The sequence below is a fragment of the Anser brachyrhynchus genome, assembly GCF_964034855.1.
Source record: "Anser brachyrhynchus genome assembly, chromosome: 12".
In the NCBI taxonomy this organism is placed as follows: Eukaryota; Metazoa; Chordata; class Aves; order Anseriformes; family Anatidae; genus Anser; species Anser brachyrhynchus.
In genome coordinates this window covers 12,093,062-12,106,073 of record NC_137707.1, presented here as the reverse complement: position 1 = coordinate 12,106,073, position 13,012 = coordinate 12,093,062, and the positions used below count along the sequence as shown (strand labels likewise).

Below are 13,012 nucleotides of genomic sequence, written 5' to 3'. Positions count from 1 at the left end.
TAGAGGAGAGAACCATCCTAGCTTTTCTTCAGAATGGTGGTCCGACCACCAGCAGTAGTACTTGCTCATTCGTCCTGGAGCGAGCAGCGTGCTCCTCCTGACATCAGATGTGGGTTCAGTCATGAGCCAGACACCACAAACGGGCACCTTCCAGACTTCAGTTTCACTACATGCTTCAGTGCATCTCTGTGCCTTGCCTATTGTCCGGTTTCTAGCTGTAGCAGTCTTCATTGTGTTAGAGCAAACTGAAAAAAAAACCCACCAAATAGTTCATGGGTGCCATGAGATTTCTTCTTAAACGCTGCAGGCCATCTGCAGATGCTCTGAAGCAGAGGATTAATGAAGCTTACTTGTGTTGCAAACAGAAAAGTAATTTGTGCTGTAGAAAAGTAACATTACTACGAATGGAACATGCTCTTAAAAATGTGATGTAGAGTGAGAACCAGGCAACCCTGTACCTTTTTTGATGCCCTTTCTCTTTTCTCCACATTTAAGTGGTCTCAGGGATTCAATTTGTATCCATATGCTCGTTGTTAAAACAGCCTGCATTCTGTACATAGACTTTGACCATCTGTTTCTAATTAGATCATCTTCTCTGGAAGCTGGATTATTAGCTAAATTTTAGAGGTATTATCACAGTGGTAACTTTTTTTTTTATTTTCCCCACATTTCAATGGGGAACAATATATCCAGATGGAACGACACGCTTGTTCTTAAAACGAAAATAAAATTAATCTATCAGTAGTGGAATTTCTCGTGTGGATGGCATGCTGCCTCGGGAACATCAGAGATCTAGCCTCAGAGCTCCACTACCATCCATTCACTTTTGATCGGATGTAAAATACCGATAGCAGCTTCTTGTCAAGGGAGAAGACAATTCAGTGGAAATAGTAGAAAACACTTAGATCTGCTGATTGAGAGTACGCTCCTTTAATTTTATCACTATTTAATTACACAAGTATTGATCTTCTTGTAGAAATTGTAGAACCCTAAGCCGGAAAGTGGACTTGCCATAGCAGGCAGCATTTGTGGTACTGATCACAGATTACTGGGAGATCGAACCTGTTGCTCTGGTTTTATGCAATAAGTTTTGGTAACTGCATGATAAGTCATGAGGCCCCTTGTAAATGTGGCCTCTTGCCACTTCCCACTCCGTTACACATTTAAATTTAAAGAGCAGCTCCTTTGTCTTACCAGGCCATGTAACTGGAACTACTAAGAGAAAACTGAGTTTAATACGGGTTTCTTCTTTTTCCTTCACAGTCAAATCTCTACCCTACAGTGGGTCTCCAGACTCCAGGAGAGATAGTCGATGCCAACTTTGGGCAGCAGCCCTTCGTGTTCGACATCGAGGACTACATGAGGGAGTGGCGAGCGAAGATTCAGAGCACCATTAAGCGGTTTCCCATAGGAGACAGACTAGGCGAGTGGCAAGCCATGCTGCAGAAGTAAGTCATTGTTCTGGTGGTCAGCTTCTTTTATTCTGTTGGGCTTTAAATATTTTTAATGCTGATTTATGCTTTCTTACGGCAAAAATCTCCACTTGGTGCATTTTTCTCACATCTAACACACATCGTTTTACCTTCTGTTTTGTTGCTTAATAGTCTTTCCTGAGTAGATTGCTGCTGCTTAAAACTTAAAAGATATAAGAGAAAATTTCAGCCAGTGACTACAAGAAAGCTTGTAATAATGGAAGAACATCCACATTGAGATGATGCGTTGGGGGAAGGGGAGTGGAGAGGAGACCATAAAAACTCTATTATAGAAGAAAAGCCAGGACATAAACTAGCTGAATTTAGAAATGTAAGAGCAAGAAATAGCCTAAGCTTCCAAACACAACCAAACTGAAAACACAATTATGGCACTTCGTAAATTTCTGAATACTGAATGCATTTCTGGTCATCCCATTGCAAAAAGGACTGAGTGGAACTTGAGAACAATTGACAAGAGTTGTCAGAGGTCAGGAGTATCTTCTGCTTGAAGAAAGACAAAGTTGACTAAGGCACCACAGCTTGGAAAAAGGTAATTAAGGAAAGCAGACAGGAGTTGTCTGTCAGTCATGGGGTGCATCAAGCATGGCATTGCTAGTCGGTCAAGGGAAGGGATTGTCCCGCTCTACTCTGCGCTGGTGCGGCCTCACCTCGAGTACTGTGTGCAGTTCTGGGCACCACAGTACAAAAAGGATGTGAAACTGTTGGAGAGTGTCCAGAGGAGGGCTGTGAAGATGGTGAAGGGCCTAGAGGGGAAGACATATGAGGAGCAGCTGAGGTCACTTGGTCTGTTCAGCCTGGACAAGAGGAGGCTGAGGGGGGACCTTATCACGGCCTACAGCTTCCTCACGAGGGGGATTGGAGGGGCAGGCGCTGATCTGTTCTCTTTAGTGACCAGCGATAGGACCCGAGGGAATGGTGTCAAGCTGCGGCAGGGGAGGTTCAGGCTGGACGTCAGGAAGAGGTTCTTCACTGAGAGGGTGGTCGTGCACTGGAACAGGCTCCCCAGGGAACGTAGTCACAACACCAAGCCTGTTGGAGTTTAAGAACAATTTGAACTGTGCTGTCAGTCATATGGTCTGAATTGTTGGGTAGACCTGTGTGGAGCCAGGAATTGCACTCAGTGATCCTTGTGGGTCCCTTCCATGGAGATTCTATGATTCGTGTGTGCCATGGAGAGTGTAGCTAGGAACTGATTATTCATGGTTTCTCAAAACACAGAATTAGAAAACAAGTACCTTCTAGCTTACAAAGAAACTAATTTTTTTTTCACAAAGTGCACGGTGAAACTGGGACTTGCAGATGCACAAAATTGTGGTGGTTTAAGCGTAAGTGGATTTTAAAAGATACAGATTTAAAGATTCATGCCAATTTATGGAGGCCAATTCCATAGTTAAATTTTAACCGTCAAATCTCTGGCTATATCTTGTCTCTGATTACACGTTGAATTATTTGCCTGTGTGTTCAGTGCAGCAGAAATCAGGTAGGTTGTTACGGGGGGATGCTTCATAGTGGGGGACTTGGCAGAAGCTGTGTCTGGGGTTGAAATGTCTGTCAAAGAAGCACTTGAAGAAATAGGTGAGAGGAAGAGGAGAAAGTCTTTGGGACAAGATATTTGCTGAGAGTCCTAGTAAATGGTCTTGAGGAGAAAACAGATGAGCTTGTAGATATGGAATGAAGTTTTTCTCCAATGTGCCTTGTTTCTAGGGAAGGGGAATATGGTGCATACGGTACCGTGTTTCATGAAGTGTTTCAGAAGAGATTCAGGGAGCAATGGGTGAGAGAGCCTCAGTGTCTGGCTTAGACAAATCCATAGGAACACTACCAAAGGGTAGGTGTAATGGATGCGTGGAGAAATAGGATGTGGATTCTGTGAAGAGGAGCCAGCAAGGCATGTGGATATGTTTCTCAGGCTGCTGTCTTTGTCTTGGAAGTCCAAAAGGCTTTTGAGAAGTTCCCTTGGTAAGGCAGGGAGCCTAAGCAGTTAGAGGCTATGGGCAGACCTCCCAATGTGGATTCTGGATTGTTTGAAAGAGGGGGTGAGTGGGTGAGTAATTCTCAGCGTGGGAGACGGTGGCTGTAGCGTTGTGCTCAGAGGTGTGCTGGTAGTGTCTGTGCTGTTGAGGGTGTTCAGAAATGGCGTGGAAGAAGGGATCCTCCAGCAATGAGACCTTTGGATTATGATGAATCATTGCACTGAAATATTAGTTCATTTTTTGGTTGTGAGCAGGAAAAAAACAACTATGTTGTTAGGGGAAAAATCAAGGGCAAAAATAATTCTGTCACTGTGTGAATATGTGGTGTACCCTTAACTAGAACACTGTGTGATGTTCTGATTCTGTAGTCCCCAAAGGTATTTAGCAGAAGTGAGAAAAGCATGGGGGGAAAAAAAAAGAGGCAGGATGTACAAAAGTTAGGGGGAGGTGTAAGGCAAGGAACAAATACACAGAACCCCAGCACTGAAAAATATGACTGTGAGGGGTAAGGCAGAGCTGTAAGATGTGTCTTGAATAGCCTGGAGAGGATGAGGAAGGAACAAGCATTTATTTTCTCAGCTGCAAGAATTAAAGGGTATCAAGTGAAGTTAACCAGGTGATGCATTTAGGAAAAACAGAGGAGTTTTTTTTTTTTTTCCCCATACTCTCCGCCTCAAGATACAGTGAAAACTGCCTGGATTCAAAAAGTGACTGGAAATATGAGAAAGAAGAATCTTCTGGGGCTATGATGTAGAGAGATACCACCTCTAGGACAAGAAGTATCTGAAAAATCATTGGAAGCTGGACAGGTCTGGGGGAAAGGTGCCTTGTTCCTTTAATTCTAGATATTTGCTTTTACCAATTGGGAGGTACAAGTATTGGGCTAACTGGATGTTTGGTTTGACCCAGCAGTATTGTGCTCAGAGACTTAACAACTGGCATTGACTTCAGTATTAATTTTCACTCTGATGTACTGGATTGTTGAATTTATGGGGTCTTTTCATTCTCTGCAAACATCTTGTCAAGTGGAAAGACTTCAGGATCTGCTTTTGGAAAGCTTGCTTAGCAGCCAAAGAGATGGAAGAAGCTCACTGATAATGAAATGCAAATACTTTGTTCTCAGTGCTCAAAAGACAGCTTATTCAGAAAAAAAGTGTATGCCCTGCATCTTTGAGCATACAAGCATCTGCAGTGGGTGAGAGCATTGGTCCATTGAGCCTATTTTATGAACACATTAATAGCACAGGCTCCTATGGTACTTATGTGCTTTTTCCTTTCCCTGTAAAAAGTGTCCATTTTTTGCCACCTCATTATTTAATTGAATATTTATGTGTGTTGGACTATATGGTAGCCGTTTCTTCAGGAAGCTTTGCTGAAGGACTCTGTAATATCTTTGGACAATCTTTGGAAAAGGCTTGTTGTGGTTTAACCCGGCTGGCAGCTAAACACCACACAGCCGTTCGCTCACCCTCCCCCCTCCCTCTCTGGGATGGGGGGAGAGAAACGGGAAAGTGAAGCCTGTGAGTTGAGATAAAGACAGTTTATTAAGACAGGAAAATAATAATAACAATAATAATAATAATAGTGATAATGGTAATAGTATTAACAATAATAATGTGTAAGAAAACAAGTGATGCACAATGCAATTGCTCACCACCCGCTGACCGATGCCCAGCCTATTCCCGAGCAGCCGGCCCCCCCACCCCGGCCAGCCACCCCTATATATTGTTTAGCGTGACGTCAGATGGTATGGAATACCCCTTTGGCCAGTTTGGGGTCAGCTGTCCTGGGTCTGTCCCCTCCCAGCTCCTGCTGCACCCCCAGCCTGCCCGCTGGCAGGACAGAGCGAGAAGCCGAAAAGTCCTTGGCCTGGTGTAAACACTGCTCTGCAACAATTAAAACATCAGCATGTTATCAGCGCTCTTCTCATCCTAATCCAAAACATAGCACCCTACCAGCTACTATGAGCTACTTAACTCTGTCCTAACTGGAACCAGGACAAGGCTGATGTACTGAATGTCTTTTTTGCCTCAGTCTTTACTAGAAAGACTAACTTTCAGAAATCCCAGGTCCCAAAAGCTGGGAGAAAGGCTGGAGCAAGAAAGATACATCCCTAGAGGAAGAGGATCAGGCCAGGGAATACTTAATCAGACTGGACAATCATAAGTCCATGGGCTGTAATGGGATGCACCCGCGAGTGCTCTAGGTGCTGGCAGATGTCATTGTGAGGCCATTCTCAATAACTTTGAATGTGGAGACTGGGAGTAGTGTCCAAAGGCTGTAGGAAAGCAAATGCCACCCTTATCTTCAAGAAGGGCAAGAAGGAGGACCCAGGGAACTACAGGCCAGTCAGCCTCCCGTGAAAAGGTGGTGGAGCAGCTAATCCCAAAAACCATTTCCAGGTACGTGAAGGACAAGAAAATCATCAGGAGTAGTCAGCATCACTTAACCAAGGGGAAGTCATGCTTGGACAGCTTCAGAAGCTTCTGTGATGGAACGACTGCCCTGGTAGATGAGGGGAGAGCAGTGGATATTCTCTGCCTGGACTTCAGTAAGGCCTTTGACACTGTCTCCCATCAGATCCTCATTAGACAAGCTGCTGCTGTCTTCATGCATGATGGTGGGCAGACAGCAAGGTGGGTTGAAAACTGGCTGAATGGCTGGGCCCAGAAGGTGGTGATCAGTGACGCAAAGTCTAGCTGGAAGGCAGTACGTAGGGGTCAATACTGGGTCCAGTCCTGTTCGACATCGTCCTTCCTTAATGCTCTGGATAACGGGCAGAGCGTACCCTCAGCAGTCTGCTCTGTGTAAGTCAGGAGATAAAAGTGTGTGAATGTGTAGAATTCATAAGGGGATTCAACTACCAATTATATAATTGCTGGCTGGATAGGAAATAGCAGAAATTCAGGACCAAAAGGTTTTTTTGAGGTCTACTTGTAAGCTATCAAGCCTCTCTGAAGCTGGGATTTTCTGGCTGTATGTTATGTCACTAGGAGACATCGCTGTCAGTTACACAGTACAGAGCTCTTATAAATGACCCTTAGGCAGCAGTAAATAAATAAATAAATGCTGTGTATGCATTGGGAGTCTTTTTTTTTTTTTTCAAGTGAATTTAGAGTCTTGATAGTGTTTGCTGAGGACCGGGTGCCTATCTTGTAAATTTAGTATCTGGACCCAGAAATAGGAGCGTGGTTATATCGTAACTGAGCTAAGTTTGATCACTGAAATTGCAATTTCTGTTGTAATTTGTCTGATTTGTCTGTAAAATTGTCTGATTTTTTTTTCTGCAGTGTGATTACTGTGTGTTACCAATGCCTTTTCATCTATTTATATTTTCTTATTTTCTAGTATGGTTTCTTCGTATTTGGTTCATCATGGGTACTGTTCAACAGCAACTGCCTTTGCCAGAGTCACAGACACCACAATCCAGGAAGAACAGACCTCAATAAAGAATAGACAAAGTAAGTCTTTTGGGTAGTTGTTCCCAAAACACGGCATACTGGCTATCATATCCTCCAGAATGCAGTGCTGTTATCGCAGGACATTTAAAAGTGAAAGCTGTTGCTCACAGAGGAATGAAATACTGTTGAAGGAGAAAGTTATTCCACGACAGTACAAAGCTGCCCACAGCAGGCTGCTGGCTTGGTTTTGCTGCCTGTGGGTCAGCGGAACTCAGGCACCACTGCTCTGAGCACTTTTCCTATCATCACTGTGTCACTTCCACCTTTTGCTGTTCTTGCCTGAAGAACTGGTGCTGTTGTTTCCTTTGCCCGTCTGCTCTGAAAAATGGCCTACGTGCCTGTCAGTGTTAAAGAGACTGGGTTGTCTGATGAACTTGGTTAGTTTTCCTCAGTACTGTTGAAAATGAATACCTGAATATACCCTGTCCTGATTAGAAGAGGTGAGGTGACTCTCAGCTCTGAGTCCAGCAGTTTCACACATCGGGGACAGAAGGTGCTTTCTTGGAGGTAGGACCGAACTGGTGGAGAGTAGATCTTGTTACCTAAGGCCTTAACTGAGCAGAAGTCACTGTGCATTGGAGATTCCTTTGGGTATGGGTTCTTCAATGCAGTCTGTTGCAGCCTGGGCAGTTTTATTAGCATGGTTATAGGGACCAGGCATATCAATCTATTTTGACTATAACTCCCAGAGTTACAGTCTTCCAGTCCCTTTGCGCATTTTGTGTTCAGGTAAATTCAGAACATCAGAACAGGCTTCCTAGAGAGGTGGCTGATGCCCAATGCCTGTCAGTGGGTGGTTCATCTCTCAGTTTGTAGGGCTGTAAGCGCTCTTGGTTTCTGCAGAATAAGGCTGGCAGCTTTCTCTTGCTGTACTTCTATTTTTTAGCCGTTCTATTCACAGGCTCAGACCGCAGTGTCGCAGAATATTGGTGTGTGTTCTGCATTCTCCTGCCTGTTGAATGCAAGCTAAGCCCTGACCTATGCATTTCCTTTCCCTTTGTGAACTGCTTCTCATGTGACAGTTATGTATCAGGTGCATCATGCCCCTTTGTAGTTCTCCCTCCATACATTACATGTGCTTAGCCAGCATTCAGGTTGGTTTGGGTACTCAGCTTCATACCCAGAATCAATGGTAGCTGCTGCTGCTGCTCATCAGTGCCTTTACGTGGATAGTACTGATGGGCTGTATGTTTTCCAGGTCATGCATCATGCAGCCCTCACCCCAGCCGGGGTTCATGCTGGTTTGTGTTTAAATGGTCAGGTCTCACAGGAGATGCGTGAGACAGCACAGTCTGGTTTGTCTGAGGACAGGTGGCAAGGCAGACAGGAGGGAAGGAATACAGAGCTCTGCAGTTGGGGCTCAAATAAAAGGTGTGAGGAAGACACAGACTGGAAAACAAAAAGAGAAGAAAATAAAAAAGGTAGAGACATCTGTGAAAGCTGCCAAACAAGGCAGTAAGAGCAACAAAAAGTAGCAAGACATGAAAAATGACGTGTAAATAAGTAGAAGAAACAGAATGAAATGAAGGAGACTGTGCGACACATGTTGGTGTGAGAACCACATCTTTCGTTTTAGCTTTCAGCTAGGATAAGAAGCAAATAGATGCTGAAAAATGGGAGCCAAGACTGCTTCTTTCAAATTGTTATTGGGGATTAGTAATGAGCGTTGCTGGATTATGCTTTCAACTGCTCATGATTTGCGAAAATCTCAGTCTGTTGCTGTTAGTGCCCCTGCTTGCAAAACACCTCACAGGCATTGATAACCTCCTCTCTTGTTTGTAAGGAGACCCGAAAAAGCAGAGGGAAGTACAATGCGTTCTTAGTTTTCAGTACATTTAGAATAAAATGCAAACCTCTGTAAATTAGTAGGTTCCCTGAGTATCCTGGGATGGGATCAGCGAGCATCTTAAGTCTTGTACTTGTGTTTTCTGACCCACTGAAGGAACATACGTGGGATATGAACACACAGGGATAATACATGGCTTCTGCCTTGTGTCTTTGCACCTCTTAGAAGTGTACAGCTTGCTGAGCTGTGTCTAGTTTAGCCAAAACCTGATTGCTGGAGCTAGCTTCTGGGTGCCATGTCCTCATTGCAGGCCCAGGTCAGTTGCAGGAAGCCAATTTTGATGGTGTTGTTACTTTTACTTGGAGGTAGGGATAGTAAGGAAGCAGTACTGTGCTGTGGCTTAAGCCTCCAGACCCACTAAGAATAGTTTGCTTGTCTGGAGGTCAGCCATACAGCAATTTTCCAAGCGTGAACCAGACAGAGGTTGTAATGTGGGGGTGACCTAGGGGTTTCCCCTCTGAGACTGTCATTTCCCCAGCAGCCTCCTTGCTCCCGTCCGGCTGTTGTGTCCTGCTGTCTTTTCCATTGCTGCTAGAGGACTCCATAGCTCCATGACTAAAGGACTAAAGTCACAGAGCACCCCACCCCAGCACACCCACTTTGTCTTTCAGATGCTCCAGGTGTTTCTGAGCTACTAACAGATATTCTCCCTCATTTTCACAGACTTTTCCTCATCCTAATCCATAATGAATAAAATGTGGTCCCCAATTCTCCCTAGCCCTTGCGCAAGGTGGTAGTGGGGAGCTGTGTGGCATATGTGAGACTTCACTCTGAAACTCTTCTGGCCATTCTTGTTGGCCTGTCCTGTGTGTCAATAGGTCTCCTTTTGCTTTCAGGAATACAGAAGCTAGTATTAGCAGGCAGAGTGGGAGAGGCTATAGAAGCCACCCAGCAGCTCTATCCTGGCCTCCTAGAACATAACCCCAACCTGCTCTTCATGTTAAAGTAAGTATGAATAGCTTTATACTCCCTAATTCTGAAATGTGAAGCTGAAGGAGATAAGAAAGAGGCTGCCCGGCCGTCCAGTCAGGCTGCACACCTTGGTCTGAATTCTAACTGTTTGAGGTCCCTTTGGGAGCAGGTGGGAGAGGACCTAGCACATAGCCCTTTTGTTGCTCCTCAGGTCCAGTATAGCTTTGCCTCATGAGGTCAGGCAGAGGTGGGTAAAATTTTAGTCCTGCTGACTGCTAGAAACTCCTTCACAGATGGCCTTTACTTACCTTGTGGAGATCTTGCAACACTGCAGCACGTGGTGGTCACTGCAAAGATTCCTAGAAAGATGCATGTATGGAAGAGGCTATCGGGGGTAGAGACCGAACGGAAAAAGTGCTTATGTGTCCCAGTTCTCCCAGCTGTACATGGTTGCTCTTCCCAGCCTCCTGAGATGTGTAAGGACAGAGTTCCCAGTAAAGCTAACTTAGGAGCTGTCCTCACTGTGGATACTGCATTTTTTGCCCTTTGTTGTCTGTTTCCCATTGGACACTGTAATTTCTAAATTGATGGAGCAGTGGGGGGACTGTCACTGGCAGTTTTAGTATCTGCCCTGAATTAAAAAAAACACAGTCTAATTTTGGAGTACCTGCAGAGGTGGTGGAGCTGAAACCACACTGTAAAGGAATAATTTCTTCTTAGCACAGTAGAAGTAAACTTGCTTTTTGGAACAAGGAAAACTCTCTTTATCCCACCATGTGTCCTAACAGCAGGCTTACCATCACATGAATTTTCTTGGGTCCAGAGCAGGAGAGATGTGGGAACATCTGGATAACTGGAGGAATATTATCTAAGGCCTGGGGTTATCCTGCCAAGCAAGAAATGTGCTGTGTTTTGAATCTGTGAAGTGTTTCACTTCTGATACTACAGCAACTCATATTTGCATCACTGGCCCCATTGATGCTGAAATGCTTCTTCTTTTCCTGTCTCTGCCTTTGCTGATGCCAACCAAGGTGGAGCATCTTGTCAATGACACAAGTGCTCCCCTAGTTACTATTAACTGTGGGGCTGAAAAGAGGCTGACTGTTGGTACACTGCTCGTCTGTCTCTATATGGTTCTCAACGTTCATTAGCATCTGAGTGGCAGCATCTGAACTCCTTCCTGCTGTAGCGTTATCAGAGCACTCACAATACAAAAGTAGCAAGAGTCTAAAACGTCTCTTTCAAAGCCAAGACATTTAACTCTATCCAATTTCTAGGACTTCTGCAGACAGTAACTAAGGAAACATCAGTGCAGAACATCCTGGCTGTCACACACCCTTTTCTTCTTCTTCCTTCCTATGAAATCAGGTGTCGGCAGTTTGTGGAGATGGTGAATGGGACAGACAGTGAAGTACGTTGTTTCAGTGCACGCAGCCCCAGATCCCAGGACAGTTACCCAGGGTCCCCCAGCTTAAGTCCTAGACATGGATCAAACAACTCACATGTTCATAGTACTGGTAAGTGCTTTTTCTGTGTCTTCTGGTGAGAAGAACAAATGTTAAAGGTGAACTGCTGTATATTACCTTACCTACTACTTTCTGTTCTATGAAATGCTCCTTTTCGTTCTGAGAACCAGCTGAGATGACATACTGATTTGGTAGGTGTGTCTGTACTGTTAAGAAATCGGTTTTGCCTGAGTTATTTTCCACAGGCTATTGTGTGCAGAGTCTTTTTTTTTTTTTTTTTTTTTTTTTTTTTTAGAACAAAGAAGCTTTTAAAGGTGGCCTTCTAGTGGAGCCATTGTGTGGCTCAGTTTTACAGACCAAGCTGTAAGAGGAGATTCTGGAAAATAAAGCCCTTTTCCTGTACCTTGAAGTGTGCAAAAGAATTGCTTTCCAACAGGGGCCCTTCAGATTGCAGAAAATCTCCACAGACTGGGCATAAGATACACTGTTCTAGCCAATTTAGCAAAAGGCTAGGGGGATGCCTTGCATGAGTGCTTCTCCTCCCATGGTCTGTACCTTGGAAGCTCTAAACATGTAAGAAGGGAACAGGTCTGTACCTGCAAAAATTGATCTCAGAAGCATCAAATTTTTGCAGTTTGGGAAATTAAGCTTTAGGATTTGAAGAAAGAACAAGGTGAACCAGGACACCCTGAGATATATTTTCTAGGTAATTACTGGCTATGGCTTTGAAGATGAGTGGGCCAGGGAGCAGAGCCCGTGAAAACAGTTTGAGTTGCTTCACTGAGTCTTGAGCTGCTCACAGCCATCTATACTTTTTTGTATATGTTTTGTTATATGTAGTATGTTTTGTTTTGGTATTCCCACTGTTGCATGTAAGAAATTGTGAACATGCAGATGTTTAAGGGAAAGGAAGACAATCACTTGAATTCCTCAAAGCTGTCGCGCACCTTCCCAAGCCAGTATCTTTGCTTTCCTATATCATGTTGTGAGAAGTGCTAAGTATGTTTCTCTGAATAGAGAGTCAGAGATCTGTATCTTCAGTCTTACTTTGCTTCCTTCATTTGGGATCTGCTTCTCTTACTAATTGTTAACTTCACAAGAGAGTGTCATTGTCAGTCTGGTCTCATTTCTCCCTTCCTTCTTAACTTTCAGGAGCAGATAGTCCAACCTGTAGCAATGGAGTCATGTCCACAAAGAGCAAACAGAGCCACAGTAAATACCCAACACTGAGTTCATCATCTTCGTCTTCTTCCTCCTCCTCCCCCTCATCTGTGAACTACTCTGAGTCCAATTCTACAGATTCTACTAAATCTCAGCAGCACAGTAGTACAAGTAACCAAGAAACCAGGTATATTTTTTTTTCTTTGTAGATCGCTGTGGAGGGTGAGATGGTGGGAGAGGGCTCAGTGTTCTTTCTGAAGAGCCAGAAGAGCATCTGCCCTGCTCTTCTGAAAAACAGAGGAACTCTTCTTATCTATAAGGTCACTACTGTTCCCAGCAGACATAAGCCTGTCCCAGTTCTAGCTCAGGCTTGGAGGCTTATCTCATGAGGAATATAAGAATGGTCTTGTTTCAAACATCAGTCTGTCTCATTAACTTATGCCGTCAGAGCCCAACATAATAGTTTGCATAGAAGCTCTCCCATTGGGCCTTTCTTTGGTTCAGCTGCCTCAGCCAGTGAATTACCCTTGATAAGGAGCTTGTCTACCCTTTTGTAGGTGAGGCAGCAGCACAAGTGATTACTGGGTTGGTATGCTGCCCTCAAGTATTTTTCTTGGGCTACCTTCACCTGTTGTCCAATTTGTTGTCCTTTGAGATAAGCCCCCGAATCAAAAGCAATTTGTTTCACACTTGTGACAGC

General features: G+C 44.3%; 1 protein-coding gene across 5 annotated transcripts in view; it reads left to right on the top strand.

Moving 5' to 3' along the window:
• The window catches only part of RANBP10 (RAN binding protein 10), a 77,483-nt gene that overhangs the window by 59,355 nt on the left and 5,116 nt on the right, over positions 1-13,012 (top strand). For all 5 annotated transcript variants that reach the window (XM_080552570.1, XM_080552567.1, XM_080552566.1 and 2 more), the window contains exons 6-10: positions 1,264-1,448; positions 6,815-6,927; positions 9,610-9,718; positions 11,054-11,202; positions 12,304-12,499. In XM_080552570.1, coding sequence (XP_080408696.1) covers positions 1,264-1,448; positions 6,815-6,927; positions 9,610-9,718; positions 11,054-11,202; positions 12,304-12,499 — 752 coding nt within the window. The remainder of the gene's footprint in view (positions 1-1,263; positions 1,449-6,814; positions 6,928-9,609; positions 9,719-11,053; positions 11,203-12,303; positions 12,500-13,012) is intronic.